General features: G+C 48.9%; 1 protein-coding gene across 1 annotated transcript in view; it reads right to left on the reverse strand.

Annotated features, from left to right (window-relative positions):
- B4GALNT3 (beta-1,4-N-acetyl-galactosaminyltransferase 3) overlaps positions 1–11,895 on the reverse strand; it is a 751,466-nt gene extending 739,571 nt beyond the window's left edge. Inside the window, exons 1-2 of the mRNA XM_078673705.1 lie at positions 10,122–11,895; positions 9,126–10,071 (exon numbers count right to left, since the gene is read on the reverse strand). Coding sequence (XP_078529831.1) covers positions 9,126–9,276 — 151 coding nt within the window. The 5' untranslated portion in view covers positions 9,277–10,071; positions 10,122–11,895. The remainder of the gene's footprint in view (positions 1–9,125; positions 10,072–10,121) is intronic.
- Between the last annotated feature and the right edge of the window lie 5,795 nt (positions 11,896–17,690).

A 17,690-nucleotide genomic window follows, 5' to 3' on the forward strand; every position in this document is an offset into this window, starting at 1 on the left:
ACACTGGAGCTGGATTCTCGGCAGGAGAACGGCAGCCTCTTGATCAGTGCGTCAGCTGGAGAGTCGGCTTCCTTCTGCACTTGCTGTAGCAAGCTGCGCCGGCAAGTAGATAGTCTAACTGCTCCGAACCACCATAGTTGGACATAGATAGTGAAGGCATATTTATACCTTGGAGGTGTTTAGGAATGCCATAACTTGACGTAAAGTCGGGCATATGAACTTCAGGAAAGAACCACTAGGGAAGAGTTGTTCTTTGCAAAGTACATGAGTTCTTGGACAAATCAATATTCAGGCATGGGGAAGTTCCCTAACTGCTTAAGCCGATTTTCCGAAAAATCGTTGTGACGTTTGGTACGGGTGGAAGTAGCCATGCCTGTATTTGGGTAGCATGCGCTATGCCTAAATAAGGGATTGATTTCTATGCCTATATAAGGGCAATGAGAATTGTACCTATATAAGGGCATGAATCAGGAAAATTCACTCGGAGCGCTAAACGCCACACAACAGAAATCCAATCAGCTGGCAACCGTAATCAGGAGACTGAACGTATTTTTCAAGATAAACACGTTACTTATTTCCTCCACCATCCATCTGTGATTGATGACATGACAGCAATAGTTAAGCTTATATCTGAAACCCGCTGTCAATACAATGCTGAGTTAATCCAGGTAGCCATTAAAGACAATGGGGTATTCCCAAGTGGTCCCTGAACCTGGGTATCGGACGAATGTCTCCAGTCGTATAAATCACGCTGTGCCCCGGATTGCTTGATTCGTTCAGCAAACTCTTGCCACACATACAGGCTTGAATATTACGTTCCATGGACGGTCTGGGCACCACCGTCATAGTTTCTACTGAATAACGGGATTTTTCCTTAGTTGGCCTTTGCCACTTTACGGGCATTGGTGTAACCAGGTTTTAGACTCCAATTGAGCATTGCAAGATTGATGAGGGTCACTTCACCTGTCCTCTTGTCCTGAAGAAGATCCGCATGGCTGAGGTATTAAAGTCCCTCGGTTGCCGATAAGCCGGATCGAAATGTCGACTCTACCCCCTACCGCACCTGGACCAATTCCCCTTCCCCATTATCCGTGTTTACAGCCTTAAGGAAACTCTACTTACATCTTTAGAAAATATAATTCAAAGAAATAATTTGCATGTGGCCAGGTTGCATCGAACTGTTTATTGGATATCAGTTTTGTACAGTCTTGTAAATATATGCCCTTTACTTTTCTCCACACTTTGAGCTCTCTTGACTCCTATACACTTGAGCACTCTTTCTTAGACGTTCCCTTGAACATTCTCCTACCTTCTTGACCCTGTATTGATTATTCCTTTAAATTATTAAATAAATGTATTGTAATAATACTTAGTGTTATTTCTACAAATTTGTTTGTTTTAATTATTTTCGCGATTTACAGACATTTGAGAGATGATTATTGTAAGCTCAAATAAATTGATAATTCTGTTAATCTAACTCTTCCTTGAATAATTGGTACACGACCATGGTTTCTTTATAATAATGAGTTACTCCAGGTGCCTGAGAATACATCCTGCATTCTGACAACTCACTCCTAATTCTCACTGCTCACCCTTCACTTTAACTTTCATGCTCACCTTGCACTCACAGCGATTACACTGCACTCACACTGCTCACTATGCACTCACGCCATCCACCCTTCTCCTACCCTGCCCTCACACGAGCACACGGCTCACCCTGCACACACATGACACTCCACTCACTCGTCACTTTCACCACTCACAGACCACACTGCATTCACGCTGTTACCCTGCACTCACACTGTTCATCCTCCAATTACCCTGCACTCACACAAGCACACGGCTCACTCTGTACTCACAGTGACCAAACAGCACTCACACTGCTCACCATGCAGTCACACCATTGACCCTCCTCCTACCCTGTACTCATATAAGGACACTGCTAACCCTGCACGCACTTGACACTCCACTCACCTGTCACTTTCACCACTCACCCTACACTCACAGCGATCACACGGCACTCACGCTTTTACCCTGCACTCACACAGTTCATCCTCCTCTTTCCCTGCACTCAGAGCGACTACACTGCACTCATGCCCCTCACCATAAACTCCCCAACATTCTTCCTTCATTTACCCTGCGGTCACATGAGCACACTGCTCACCCTGTACTTATGTGACACTTCCCTCACCTGTCACTCTCACTGATCACGCTGCGATCTCACTCAAAAAAGCTGCTGACCCTGCTCCACACACAAACACACCACTCACCCTGCATTTACACTGCTCACACCACCCTACAATCACGACTTCCACTCTGCAAGCACTCCTCTTACCCGACACTCACATGAGCCCTCCTCTCACATTGCATTCATTCATCTCATCTGACACTCACATCGGCACATTTTTTCACACTACACTTGCACTTCTCACTCTGCAATCATTCACACTTTTCACCATCACCCAGCACTTACATGAGCATACCTCTTACTCTACATATATTAACAAGCATTGGAAATGCAATAGGTCTCGCAGCATTAGAGTTAGTGCTTTTAGAATTGTTTATGGGTTTTTGTGTAAATCTTTAGCATTTTTGTTTCCTGTAGCCAATGCTAAAGAATTAAAAAAAAAAGCCATAAACATTTCTAAAAGCTCCAACTCAAATGCTCCGAGACCTATTGCACTGTGTGAGGGTGAGGGGTTGAGGGTGAGTGAGGGTGGGTGAGGGTGAGTGAGGGTGAGTGAGGGGTTGAGGGTGAGTGAGGGTGAGGGGTTGAGGGTGAGTGAGAGCGAGGGTGAGTGAGGGTGAGTGAGGGTGAGTGAGAGTGAGGGTGAGTGAGGGTGAGAGTGAGTGAGGGTGAGGGTGAGTGAGGGTGAGTGAGGGTGAGTGAGGGTGAGTGAGGGTGAGGGTGGGTGAGGGTGGGTGAGGGTGGGTGAGGGTGGGTGAGGGTGAGTGAGGGTGAGTGAGGGTGAGGGTGAGTGAGGGTGAGGGGTTGATGTTGAGGGGTTGAGGGTGAGAGGGTGAGTGAGGGGTTGAGGGTGAGTGAGGGTGAGGGTGAGTTAGGGTGAGGGTGAGTTAGGGTGAGGGGTTGAGGGTGAGTGAGGGTGAGGGGTTGAGGGTGAGTGAGGATGAGTGAGAGTGAGGGTGAGTGAGGGGTTGAGGGTGAGTGTACAGCCTGCTTCAATAACCACGTTTTCAGGTAGTTTCTAAACTTCACACTTCCATACAGGGAGAGAAACGAAACAATTCAGAAATATTCAGAATATTGGAAGAGCGGAAACTGTGGAGGCTGGGAGGGAGGGGGGAGGCGGGGTTCGAAAAATGGTAGACATTGTGAGAATTGGCAGAGTACTACAGAGAATGAGAAAAATAAATTGTGGGCGTGGAGGGTAATTGAAGAGCGCAATCGGAGAGGCAAAGAAATAATGACTAGAACTAAAGCGACCAAAGGAATTAAAATGAACGGATTAAACAGATATGAAATAAGTGCATCCATTGCATGTGCTTGTACTATCAAATTAACTGTGCAGTTCTACGCTGTTCCCCTGTAAACACTTGTAAAGCACGCAAAGTCCTTCTTAGATTTAAAGATTTACTTCTCAGCACGAGCTTTTCTTGGTCGCAGTTTTCGATTTTCTGTATATTCTGATATTTCGATCCATTAGCTATTTCTGGGAGAGTCCAACAACATATGACAGGCTGTGAAAGGAAAGTAAAAGTTAAAGAGACAGAAAAGCACGAGACACGGAGAGAATTTCGCGTGAACTAAATCCCGCGGGATCCGAGTTTAAGAGGGCCTGCACGAGGAGAGCGAGCCGAGCCGTTCCATCTGAATGGAAACACTTCTGCAGTGCTCTGAAGCTGGCTATAAATATTTGAAAACATCAAAGGCGGTTGTGTTAAATTAAAAATGCTGTCGCACAGATAGGAACTAGCCGCGGGGGCTGCCAGCTCCGACATGTGAGCCTGGGATCAGACACAAAGAGGCAGAGCAGCAGCAAGGCAAGAAGAGAGCCGGGGAGTGAGCGAGAGAGAGAGCGACAGCAGAGGGGAGAGCAACGGAGAGACGTGGGGAGAGACCAGGGGTGAGGGGATACAGCAGGGGGGGGGGGTGAGGGGATACAGCGGGGGAGGCAGTCACAGCACGCTAGGAAGAGAATAGACTCAGAGCTTCATATTGTCTGTTTGGTCACGGATTAGCAGCGTAAACTGTGAATAATCACGTTTTTATCGAAAAAACAGTGGTGTGGAAAAATGTATATTTACGACTTGGCTCTGATTTTAACATGGCCATAGCAAATAGTTAAGGCAGCACAGTATCCCATGCTTTCTAGCGGCAGGCAGGCAGGGGAGGAGAGGAGGAGGGGGGAGGAGAGTAGGGGAGGCACGGCCTAGCGGCCGTGCAATCAAGTAGTGAGGGGGCGGAGCTGGGGGAGGGTGCGAGAGAGAGTAGGCAAGGCTAGCGGCAGGCAGGCAGGGGAGGAGAGGAGGAGGGGGGAGGAGAGTAGGGGAGGCACGGCCTAGCGGCCGTGCAATCAAGTAGTGAGGGGGCGGAGCTGGGGGAGGCTGTGGAAGAGAGTAGGCAAGGCGACACGGCGGGAGGGGGCGGAGCGGGTAAACAAAGACGGACATGCACGCGCCCGTGACTTTTAAGGTCAATGCGCATGCGCATAAGCTTAATGCGCATGCGCATTGACCTTAAAAGTCACGGGCACTGCAAGGAATCGCCACGATTCCTTGCAGTGTGGATAAAGAGTGGATGAGCCCCTATAGTCTCGCTTGCTCGATGCGCATGCGCATCGACAGGCGAGACCTAAAAATAGACAGCTCTCATAAATATATACACATATTTCTACAAAGGCACCCACAGAATACCTGCACTTTCTGTACTTCTAGATGTATTCTTAATTCCATCGGCAACAATGGGGCTGGTGCAAGAGGGGAGAGTGGATCGAGAATGTACAATGGCACAAGGAGGGAGGCTTGGCAGAAAGGATTAGGACGTTTTAGAAATTTGATCCCAAAAGTTTCAAAAAATTCTCAGTGGAGAAGTCTACTCTCCCTTAAATCACCTACAACAAAATCTGTTATTGTGTTCTACATGCTGGAAGTATCACACCCCACTTACATTGACCTTTTTCCTCATACATTGGCTTTGAGGTTCGCTCTGACCCCATTTCTGGAAATGCTTGTCCTGCCCCATTGCTGGGAGCAGGACTTGCTTTGGGGCAGTGCCACCAGTGCAGTTGCACCTGGCGCTAACTTTGGTGGGGGGCTTTGTGTTTAAAAATAACTTTTGGTTTAAAAGCACATGAACTTCCTTGTGCATCAGGCAGTTTTTCAGGCAACAATAAAAATGTCAAGATAACTTGTGATTAATGTTCCTACTTGTGAGAGTTCAGACTTTTTTCTTGTGGCGGTTTGGCTCATCATAAAGTAGCGTGGAGTGTATGTACCATTTGGATCATAGAACGGAGTGTGAGTGAACTATGAGTAGCACTATACAAAGTCAGAGAGAAGCTATGGAGAGATGAGGTGCACTGCGAGAGAGCGTTAGTGAGGAAATTCATGGGTAAGGAGAGCGCCAAAAAAAGATTGCCGTAAGGGCCCCCACCAGCGCTCGAGCCTTAGCCCCATATCTTCCTCCCGCCCTTCCCCCCCCCCCCCGAAAGTTCGGCTCTAATTGAGCCCATGGCCACGACCCAGAGCACGGCAGTGGCTTCGTCCTGATCCCTGGGCATGTCCACACCTGTCAGTCATTCAGCCCTGGCTGGCGGTTTAAAGGGGCCGTCTGTGTACAAAAATACGCAGTTCTTTTTACCCAGACCTGCATTTCAAGCAATCACCACCAACAGGCATTCTAGAATATTCGCTACTTGGATGACATCTGCTTGGTTTTATTTTAAGATCTGTTGTGACACCATTCACCGATGACCCTAATATCAATGGATCAGTTACTTGCACCTGACGGGACACCTGAATGAAACATGCTTAAATGGAAAGGCTCGCACAAGAGCGCCTTGAGGCTGAGGGACGGGGCGAGAGCGCCTTCAAGTTTGGGAACAGAGCAAGAGCGCCTTCAGGCCTGGGGCAGAAAAAAGCGCCTTGAAGCCGAGGGCAGAAATGTCCCAGAGGCTTGCAGTTCAGTGCCTTGAAAACTGCCATCTCACAGCTAGGCCATGTCTCTTCATATGTTCATTAATCCATGCGCATCGTCTCGCGCATCCACGGTCGACCCACATCTATGTACGCATCCAAGCACATTCCCTCATCTAGCAATTCATTCTAAAACACTCAAACCCCCAGACGTCTGACTGCAAACCCAAAACAACTGGAGCCGAAGCGAATGATGAATGGCGCGCGGAATAAAAAATGTGCAACATAAAATGGTATTAATCTATTCGGGAAGGATGGCTTGCATCGTCCAAACCATCCTTTCATGTGCTCATCCGACTGTTCACGTTCCAGTCGTGCATCAATTCTTGCACCATCTATCCATTCATGCATTTATTCGTGTGTTCATTCGCTCCTCTATTCACTGAAAGATCCATTCTTCCACTTATTCATTCAAGCGGCTGGTAGTGGCACAGATCCACATCTTTAAAAGACCGACACGCCTGCCCTGGGAGAGGTATACAGGGGTCTGGAGAATCAAATAACCCTGCTGCTGTCCATGGGTATACATTTGCACTTTACCCAATATAAGTATATGTGCGAGATGCGATAAGCAGGTAATTGTTCAAAGAAGGCGTGTCCAACTTTTCACCCGGCTGCTGCAAGGACGCCTGAACATCGAAGGACCCCTTCCTTCTGTACGTACTCAAGGTACACAATAAAGACGCCCGGATTCTAGTAATCCAAGCAGGCTGCTAGTGGTGCCCGGAAGACCACACACACTGCAGTTACAGTTCATGTAACATTACAATGATTCACCTGGAGTCAGCTTAGATGCCCCTGGAAAGAGATGTGTGATGTATCCAGTCCCATGTTGTGTGTTCTAACATGGAACTAGGTACATGGAAGTTCTGGTGAAGATTAATCTGATGCTTATACAAAAAATGAATCTACTCGCAAGAGTAATAGAGTTCGCAAAATCCCTAGTTTTTTGCGAGATTATGTGAGATGAGATGTTAGTTTTCCTTTTTAGTGTCTTATGTGTTATTTATAAGTTCTGATGTTTAATTTAAATGTATGAAGGGAGATGTGTTATGTATCCTAGTTCCATGTTGTGTGGAACTAGGTACATGGAAATTCTATAGCTTGACAGTTGGTGACTGCATGCTGATGAATGAGGTTGTATAATAAATACCTCTTGCTTATTTCACTAATGTGCTCTGCCTACTTTGTCACAAGATGCATGCACGAGGGCTGCTGTCAGACAAAGGCAATGTCACCCCATTCACAAGTACCCCTGCATCACATGTACTGATAGGTACTGAGAAAGGTCAGGGCGGCTGCACCACTGTGCCATGCACCTCTTGGTATTAAAATACCCACTGTAAAAACTTAATGAAACATATGCCTTTTAAATGTAAACACCGCATAGCTAAGGGGTTTATGGCGTGAGTAACCACATGCATCTGAGGATTTTCCAGCAAATTTCAAATCAGTTCATTTAGTTTTGCTGGACTTATTAAAACGAGCGTTGGCAAAGTCAGCAAGTCTGATTATATAACTAGCTAACGTATGTAAACAGGGGCATGCATAAACCACGCAGACAATTTATGCGGCCTCTCAGTGGAGCATGCTTCTTTCTAGGTCACCTCAGACTTGACATTTTTTATGCAGTTTTTTTATCGCGCGAAGCTGTCCCAGGGGCACAAGTGCACTTAACAACAAAACCATACTACTTACACATTTTTCATTTTTTAAGCAGCGAAAGATTAAGTGATTTGCCCACAAAAACAGGCTGTTAAGCCTAGACAAGGATTCAACCCCTGCTCCCTAGGTCAGCAGCTCAAAACCACAAGGCATTCACCCCAAGCCCATCATGTGGCAAGGCACTTGCACTGTAAACTGAGGAACAAAAAAAACACAGCACCAGATGTTTAGGACAAAAAATCCAGGGCACAGACAAAAACACAAATAGAAAGTGACAGGTTACACAGAGGCACCTCACAAACAGTCTGCGTGCATTTGTGTTTCCCTACCTGTGGTCGCATGCCTTAGCAAAGCGTTTCCCAAACTGTGGCTCACGACCAACTGGTGGGTCGAGCTTACTTTTGGTGTGTCTTGAAAGTCCGAGCAATAAACAAAGATGCTTGTATATCCTGTATTTATCAGGTCACATATGCTTCAAAAGACAGAGGACATGACCTGACATTTGACTTCTGACAAATTGCTGCTTATGTTTTTTCAACATGGAGGATTGGCCATTTACAAACTCCTCTCACTTTGCGGTCAGAGAAAGTAAAGTGAATTATATCACAATCTTGCCAGGCACAGGGAGTGCGAAAGGGAAGGCTGTCATTTTTTGTAACCCACAACAAAATGTAGATACCTGTAAATTAAATATACACATTCACCAGTGAGAAAACCAGATCAAAGCCCATTTAGTTCTGAAGAGTTATGGAAACACAGATTTGAATAGGGTAAAAACAAATCAGAACACTCAACTCATTGATGCACAGATGATGAATGCTCACTGAAACCCAAGCTCCACACATAATTTGTCACCAATATAGTTTTATCAGTAAAACTGAATGTCTGTGCAAATTTAGTGTCCATTTCAATGGACAAACTAAAATGACACCCAAAGAAAACCAAAAATAAGAATGGGGTTTTGTGACTGCTCACTCAGTGCAGTGGGCACAGTGTGGTTTGGTGACATAAGGCCACAATAAGGAAGCCTTTTCTGAGATAAGTCGGTGTTCATTGGGACGTTCAGCTTTAGAAAATGACGGGTGCCAAGCATATAATGCTGCATGTCTGCACGTGCCTCCACAATAGAGCAACATGTTATTGAGCAGACATTGCATCTGGGAGTTTTTTGGTGCCCCAGGGTAAAACCTTCCTCCTGATGACCTAAACAACCTGAAGAAAAACCCCACAGCAGAAGGCACAGAGTTATTTATAAAAGGTACCATACATACATGTGGGCCCTCTTCCCGCCGCTCGGTACTCACTGTGGTTCATGGGGTTATCCTCAGGTGATGCCACCAGGTGCAGGTAGGCGGTCCAAAACCCTAGGATCAGCAGGCCTAGCACCACAACTGTTCGAAAGCGCCTCCTCAGCGTCTTCAGGGGCAGCAGCTGTGGGATGCGGCTCCACCACATCTTGGGGGCAGTGGGGGGACGCGACTGCTGTCCCAGTCGCCGCGTAGGCCCAAATCTGTAGGCCCTGCACTGCTCCGGGCCCTTGAAGCCTCCAAGGCCTCCACGAGCCGTGCTCCTGGCCTTGTGCGGACAGAAATAATCCAGGATCCAGGTCCCACGCAGGTCCAACGCTTCTCTTCCAGTCCACCACGCTGCCAGCGACACTCAGGCTTCGCAGCTTTGGTCCACTCTGCTCCTGACCGTTCCCCACCGCACCCCTGGCCTCACACAGGTGCAATGACCTCTGGCCCCAGGGTTCAAAGACAGCTTTGTTGTGTGGGCCGGGGTGTTTGTGGGCACCAAACCCTCTGCCAGTGGCCACACGTGGACTTCAAACCCGGCAGCAGCCGCGCGTCGAGCCCTTGATGGGTCCCACACTCTACCAGCCGTGCTCCTGGGCGCATGTGGGCTCCACACCATCCGTCAGCAGTGCTCCTCGCCCTGCGTGGGCTCGAAGCCTTCAACCAGCCACTGTGCTCCTGTGTCCCCACAGCCACTGTGCTTCCGTGTCCCTATAGCCAGCTGTGCTCCTGTGTACCTAGAGCCAGCTGTGCTCCTGTGTCCCTACAGTCAGCTGTGCTCCTGTGTCCCTACAGCCAGCTGTGCTCCTGTGTCCCTACAGCCAGCCGTGCTCCAGTGTCACTACAGCCAGCCGTGCTCCAGTGTCACTACAGCCAGCTCTGCTCCCGTGTCCCTATAGCCAGCTGTGCTCCAGTGTCCAGCTGTGCTCCTGTGTCCCTACAGCCAGCTGTGCTCCTGTGTCCCTACAGCCAGCGGTGCTCCTGTGTCCCTACAGCCAGCTCTGCTCCTGTGTCCCTACAGCCAGCTGTGCTCGTGTCCCTACAGCCAGCTGTGCTCCAGTGTCACTACAGCCAGCTGTACTCCTGTGTCCTCCACGCCTCAAACAGCAACGCTCATTGCCCAGTGAGGGCAATCTACCAGCCGTGTTCCTGGCTACTTGTTTGCTCTGCTGTACTCCTGCCCCCCCTGCGCCTAAAAACCTTCTTCCTGCAGTACCCCTCGCTGTCGTGCCTCTGGGCCCGTGTGGGAGCCCACCTGCCTGCAGTTGTTGTTGTTGTTCTGTAGGCACCAAGCTTTCCAGGTTTCGCCGAACTATCTGCCACCCTCGCCACAAGCTGCCTCTGCACCTCCTGTCTATCAGACCCTGCCGCAAGCCCCTGTTTTACCCTGTCAGTCTCTTCTCAGACCCCCGTCTTCTCATAGACCCTTAGGACGGCCTGTGCGTATATGGGCTCTGTGTTTTTTTCTAAGTGGAATGGTTATCCCGTTTAGCATCCCTTGAAGTGTTATATGCTCTCTCATAAGTGCTTCTAACACCCCACTGGTGTTCATCGGCTCTACGAGCAACAGGTGCCGCCAATGGCAAACTTTCTTCACACTCTTCTGGGGAATGTCACTTAAGAGGCTCTTCTCCCAGCCAGTCTGTATCCAAACGGCGCCTGTTTTCCTACCCCTCGGCTCTCGTCCAGAGACACACGTGTCTTGTCTTTCTATGTAGGTGCTGTCATCTAATACCGGTCAACACGTCTGTCTCGTGCCACATATTTAGCCGGACTCGGAAATCCTAGTGTCTTCCCGATGTCACACTCCGTTCTGCCATCTCTCTTTCCTGCTTCAGTCTCTTTTTACGGACCTCCACCGTGACGCGTTCTGCACTCTCTTCTGCCTGCAGGTCTCTTTTCCTCTCTGTTCTGTCAGGCACTCTTCTCTCAGTGACGACCTGTTCAGTCTCTTGCTGATCATCAGACACCTTGTCGCCAACTATGCCCCGAGCAGTCTAGGCCCTCTTTTCCGCTGGCCGTCTCTTCCTGCTTAGGTACTGTCATCTTAATGTGTACCCTCACTCTGAGCAGTCTCTTCCTTGTAGTATTTTCAATACGGTGGTACCCCCTTTGTCATTCACCCACAATCTCGAGGGTTCTCCGTTACCCATCTGAAGCCAAGCTTCTAGCTGCTAAGAAGCACCCCAGCAGATTGTAACCCCCAGATCCATTAAATCCTAAACCGTGCTCCTGGCTCGTCAGACGCTCTCAGCAGTCTCTCCTGTGACTGCTTCCTTGGTCGCACGTTCAAGGGACACTCGCACTGCCCTGCCTGGCCCCCTGCTCTGAGGCAGTTTCCGCAGTTCTGATGGGGTTCTCGACTCCCTCTGGCAGTCTCGTTAAAATGTGATCTTAAGACTTTCTCTCGGTTGCTGCGGTCTCGTACCGTAAAGTCTCTGACTTCACTGCTCTAGATCACTCGGGTGTTGATGTCCCTTTGTGCCCCCCTGGCAGAGTCATCACCGCTCGCCCCAAAGGCAGTCTCCCGGGCTCTCTGATGGTTCCGTTTCTCTTCGCGATGCGCTCTCGGGCAGTCTCTGTGCGCTCTGTTGTAGCTGCCCCTCTGGTCTCTTCCTGGATGCACCGTCTGTGGAGCTGCCCCAGAGTTCCTTCTGTCTTCCAGTAGTTCCCTGCTGCTGGAGTGCTCTCCGTCGGCTCTCTCTGACAGACTCTTCTACCCTGGCCGTCTCGCCGGCGCTCTCTGTGCCCCCGGCCGCCCTCTCTCCAGTGCTCACCTGCAGCCTGCCCCGCCCTTCTCCCCCCGGGGATCACCTGCGGCTCTCCCCGCCCGCCTACTCAGCGAGATGCGCTTAGCCCGTAGCTGCGCTCCTGCCTCGCCCGGCCCCTGCCCTCCCTCCCCTTACACTTTCAGGAGTCCCTGCGCCCTCCGCAGCACTCTCTGGGGGGGTCACTAACCACCTATAAAAGAACCCCACCCGCCGTCAAGGCTGAACCGGTGTCTCCCAGCTCCTTGGGGCTTCCCTTCCCCGCCCTCGGTTCACTCTGGGAGGGAGGGCCTCCGCTCGGGGACACTCCCAACCTGCGGCCGGACCCGCCCTCGTTCCCGGCGCCGTGCCCGGCAGAGGCGCTTTCACGCCGCGGCGCGAGGGTTACTCGCGCGGCGCGTGCAGCCGAGAACCGCGAGCGACAATCGGGGCGCGCGAGGGTCGAACCCCCACCCCTCCCCTCCTCTCATCCCCCCCAGGCGCCCCCCACAAATCTTGAAGGTTGCCCCATTTAGCACGCGGCTAATGAATATCATTGAGATATCGGAGACTCGATAGGGGTTGGGATGTTATGTTATCATTTTGCGTCACGGCGCTGCGAATCGTTTCATCTGCGCGAGCTTTGCCTACGTTTTAGTAAACTGCCAAACTACTGGTTTTAATGCTGCGCAGCAGGGCGCCCCCTAGCGGTAGGGTTGCTGAACTGGAGGCGTTCACAGGCCTCCCGGGCACTGGCGCCACTTTTGTAAGGGAGCTCGTAACAGGGGGGCAACGGATCCCTCCCCCTCAATAGTCTACCATTATAGGGATCATTTATACTCGTTGATTGGCTATAACCCTGTGATGGCATAAGATATCTCGGATTTAATCATACCGTTTTATTCTAGCCGATTATATTGTAGTAAAAAATACGTTGGAAACAAACTGAAAAGGTACATAATCACAAACCAGTCGTAAGAAGAGAGGCGCTGCTTTAGTTCAGATATTTATTGAACTTTTAGAGAGACTTGTACGTGCCTAAAATAGTGTCTGAGGCGGATATTTTGGTTTAGAATAAAGCAAAGAAATGTTGGTTTCAGATTTCCAGTTTGGGGACATATTGGAGTTCGTGTGACAGACTTGTAATAGTGAATGTGACTTGTGGGAGGTAGAATGTACCCACAGTGAGTGGGTTGGGCTTCCAGCACCTGAGGGCCCCAGTTTCAGCATGCTCCACTGCAAGGAGGGTACTCAAGGCTCAACTCCAGAGTACTTGAATGCCCTTCTGGGTGGCCCGTCCGTTCTATCCTAGAATCTAACAAAATATTGAATCCACAATATAAATTATCACTATATTGTCAAGGTAATTTACACGTAGAGTTAAGAATAATAATCTAGACTGCCCTGAATACACGGTATATATGGTGGTAGTTTAGTATTATAGATGCAATTTTTTTTGTAGGCTGATATTTCTGACCACAACATAAGGACATATCTTTGCTCAGCCAATTCATTTTCTAGCCTATATGTAGAGCCTGCCATTGAAAGTTACTACTGGTGCAAAATTGTAATGTCTGTAAGCTGTTTCGTGAGCTGAGACGCCTCTATTAAGACTGCAGGAATATTCCATTGGTCCTTATCAAGGAGGCCCATACATTATATGCAGCTACAAGACTGAGTGCCATTGATATTATTCTGGAATAGGGTCCGGACCAGATTGGGCCAGTTGACCCGGCTTTTCAAACTTAATATTCGCCATTCTAAACTTCTACTACGCTTGCCCTGACAAAGTTCAACCTTTGAACGAAACGCGTTGGCTGATGTTTTGTACAAATCCCATGGATTGTTGAAAATAAAGATTGATATATTTTTTTAACGAAGATACTGATTAAGCTTCTTTATTGATGCAATATTGACTTAGGAGTACACCGCTCCATTATCTTCGCAGTTCTGTAATCTGCCTGGCAGATGGCACCCCACAACGGCGGGTGCATGAGCTGAGTGTGCACACCGACTTCCATCCATTACTAGGGACTCACATTGAGGAAAGTGCGGCAATTGGAGTTCGCCGTTGGTTCTCTATTCCTACAATCTAAATTACCACTATATTATCAAGGTAATTACAAGTGGAGTTAAGAATAGTAATCTAGACTGCCCTATATACACAGTGTATATGGTGGTAGTTTAGTATTATAGATGCAATTTTTTTTGTAGGCTGATATTTCTGACCACGACATAATGACATTTAATTGCTCAGCCAATTAATTTTCTAGCCTCTCTGTAGAGCCTGCCAATGAAAGTTACTACTGGTGCAAAATTGTAATGTTTCTAAGCCCCTTTTTACTTGGCCAAATGCACTCTGGAACTCAGAAACTCGAATAGCACATACCCTATGTTAGGCACATCCCCGTTTTAGACAACTTCAAGGAAGTCTCCTGCTTCTCAAACCTCAGGACCAACGTATTTCAGCAAACATCTCAAATTCCAAGTGCCCCCTTCTCAGGTTTTGACTTTTAGAGGCTAACCAGGTCCAACAGTGGAGACTTACTCTTGGAGGTTGATGAAGGTTTAGAAACTCTGACATAGCTAATATCATTAACTCTCAGTAATTGTATTTTCCCATTAGTGTTACAGTGTGATGAAAACAATAATGATTACCTCTCCGTCCCTCGACCTTGTCCCAGTCATTACTTAGGATCTAACCTCACAGAAATAAGGGAGAAATCAAGGGGGAAATCTGAGCTCTAGATTCTAACATCACACAAAGGGAAATAAAGAAGGTGGGGAAACTAGCCTCTAGTCAGTAACAGCTGACCTAAATACAGGGGTGGCTCCTCCACGTGGGCGGAGGAGTGTTAACCCCACTGCTTTCTCGCAGTTCGAGAAGCAGAAACATAAATGGTATTATGAATACCATGTTATGTTTCTGCTTCCAGCACTGCGAGAAAGCTGAAGGCAGGGATTGATTGGGAACGGGTGGGTGGGCGTTCCTACTCAAGGCAGGGGAGGAGTGGCTTGCCCACTGTTGTGGGCGCTGACTGTTTGGTTGGCCCCAGGGCCGACCAAACCAGTCATGCACACTCTGCATTTTCTCTATGTAGGCTGCATGCAGCCTACATAGAGGAAAAGGCCTCCCCATAGACGCCTTTGGGATCGGCGTCCCAGACAATCACAACGCTGCAATTGGCTTAGGGGCGGAGAGGCTGCCTGCTTCCTGAAGGTGCAGAGAGAGGAGACGCAACGTGGGACCTGAGGCGAAGGTAAGATACATTTTTTTCTTCAAATTACCCCCCCCTGCCAATCATACGAGTCGCAACTGCCTAAATAGCCAGGTTTTTAGTCCTTTGCGAAAGGTCCCTTCTACTCGTTAAGCTCTCAGATGCATCGGTAAGGAGTTCCATGTCTTAGCCACCAGACGGCTGAAGGAACATGCCCGTAGCCTTGCCCTCTGCACCCTCACTAGGTTGGCCCTAGCCGATCTTAAATTCTGTAAAGGTAAGTAAGGTTTTACCATGGAACGTAAGTATTTGGCACCCTTGCCCATCAGGATTTTGTGACAGTAGCACATGACCTTGTAAGTAATTCTCTTCTCCACTGGAAGCTAGCGGAGAGTAGTCAAAAAGTTATTAAAACATCCTTCTGGGGAAATTCCAAACTAAGCAGGCTGTCACATTTTGTATCCATTGGAGTTTTTTAAGGCTTCCCTTGGCAGCCCCAAAGTAGAGGATGTTAGAGTAATCTATTTGAGAAATTACTTAAGCATGCACAATGGTTTTCCTGGCCGATAGTGGTAGCAGATCCTGGGTCTTCATCCAGATTTTGAGAGTACCGAAGCATTTTCTGGCTGCACTATTTATTTGATTCTTAAAAGTAAGCCTGGTTTCGAACCGTATGCCCAAGTTTTAGGTTTGAGATTTGGGGTGGGGGTTTGGCCCAGGACATCTGGCCACCAAGCCGATGTCCAAATGGAGGGCGCTTTGCCAACTATCAGTACATCCATTTTGTTGCCATTCAATTTAAGACAATTATTCATCATCCAGGAGGCTAGTTCTTCCAGGCATAGAGAGAATTTGGCTGCAGCAACATTCACATCCTGGGAAGGTGTGCCAATGAGTTGTGTATCGTCCGCATATGACACAACTTTAACATTGTGCATTTCCACTATCGTCGCTAAGGGGCAAATGTAAAGATTGAATACCGTTGGGCTCAAAATTGAGGCCTGTGGTTCCCTTTGCGTCTGAGAAATTATATCTGACATATACTGTCTTTGGACAACTTGATAGTTACAGGATTAGAGAAACAAATTCATCCAGCACAGTACCTCCAACACGACACCTAATGAGCCTCTGGAGGAGTAGGCCACGTGATACGGTGTTGAATCCACACTTAGATTTAGCAGTACTGTTAGAAGGTGGTTCTGACAATATGGGCCACCCGGATTTTTTGCTTTTTGAGCACCTAATTGTTGAGTTTTTACTGTGGGGGAGCCTCATAAGTTGGGACTTACCCACAGTGAACTCATGATGTAAGAGACTGCATGGGGATTTTTAGCTATGTCCCCCTGACTTGACCAGGCCACTGCGTAGCAGCTGGAGTAAGGGACACTGGGCTAGTTACATGCAGACACGTGTACATGCGTGTGCACACGTTTAGGGGCTGCGCAGGGGAGATTCCTAGTGTGCGCAGTCCGGTAGCAGCTACAAGATGAAGGGCGTGGCAGGACTTGTGCAGAATTGGGTGGTGACATGGAATAGGCTTTATACATTGTGAAGGAACATGCCAGGGAAAGTCAGTGTGTTTTACTGTGTTCACTTCATTAGTCCCCTTTGGGGATGTGGGGCCCAAGTGCTAGATTAACTTTCATAAGGCCTACAGATTCCAGGCACGTACTAAAGTCCACTGTAACAAATGTGAAAAGAAGTATTCTGCAGAGTCCAAAGTCATATTTGTACTGCTTTTGGGTCATCCAGAAATGTCATATTTCTCTGAGTCACTGGCTGGGGTCTGACCCTGGTAGGTTAGATTAATGACCTTTCATCCCAGAGCGAAGATCTTCCCTCCAAGGAGAGAAGATAGGTGGAGCTACAGGCTAATCCATCAGCAGCTGTCGCTGGGTGACAGGCACCAAGCTGAACCAAGGTGAAGGCAGCACTGGGGGAAGGGGACCATGTGGCCAGGAACACTGTACAACGCCATTTTTAACAAACCCAGAGGGTTGGACAAGAAGGAGGGAGCAGGGGCAGGGAAGTGATGTGTCACTGTGTGATAAGGCAAACAGAGACTTCCTGCCAGCCCCATCCCCTAATTCTTAAAAGAACTAGCACAGGAAGAGAAGCTCTCTCTGGGGTGTGGTCTGCTGAGGCGGAAGGCGCTGGAGCCTGGCAATGGGCAGTTGAAAGAAGAGACCCCCTGACTGCCCCCCAGGGCCCTAACAGCACCAGCAGAAGAGCCCAGGACCAGTGTGCTTGCAGGGGCCTCTGCGCAGGGAGAAGAGAGGCCCAGGAGGAGAGCCAGGCGAAAGGCTGGCGCAGGGAGCGAGTGAAGACCGCTCCCTGCAGAATGCACCCTCTTGGACACCCAGAGGGCAAAAGAGAGTGCTCTCAGTGGCTGTGGGGCACCATCAGGAGCAAGAAGACGCAGAAATGGGGCAGATCGATCTCCAGGGGCTGAGATATGGCCCCCGGAAGGTAGGCGATCTTTGACCCCTAAGAACACCGACGACGAAGCGTGTGGGGCTCCGCCGCTGGTCTCAGAGATGCCCCCGGGGTGGGTCAGGTCCTGGGGGCTGCCCCCAAAGAGAAGTAAAGCTGGGGGTGGCCATCGTGCT

This window comes from Lissotriton helveticus, chromosome 1_1 (genome assembly GCF_964261635.1).
Source record: "Lissotriton helveticus chromosome 1_1, aLisHel1.1, whole genome shotgun sequence".
Taxonomy (NCBI): Eukaryota; Metazoa; Chordata; class Amphibia; order Caudata; family Salamandridae; genus Lissotriton; species Lissotriton helveticus.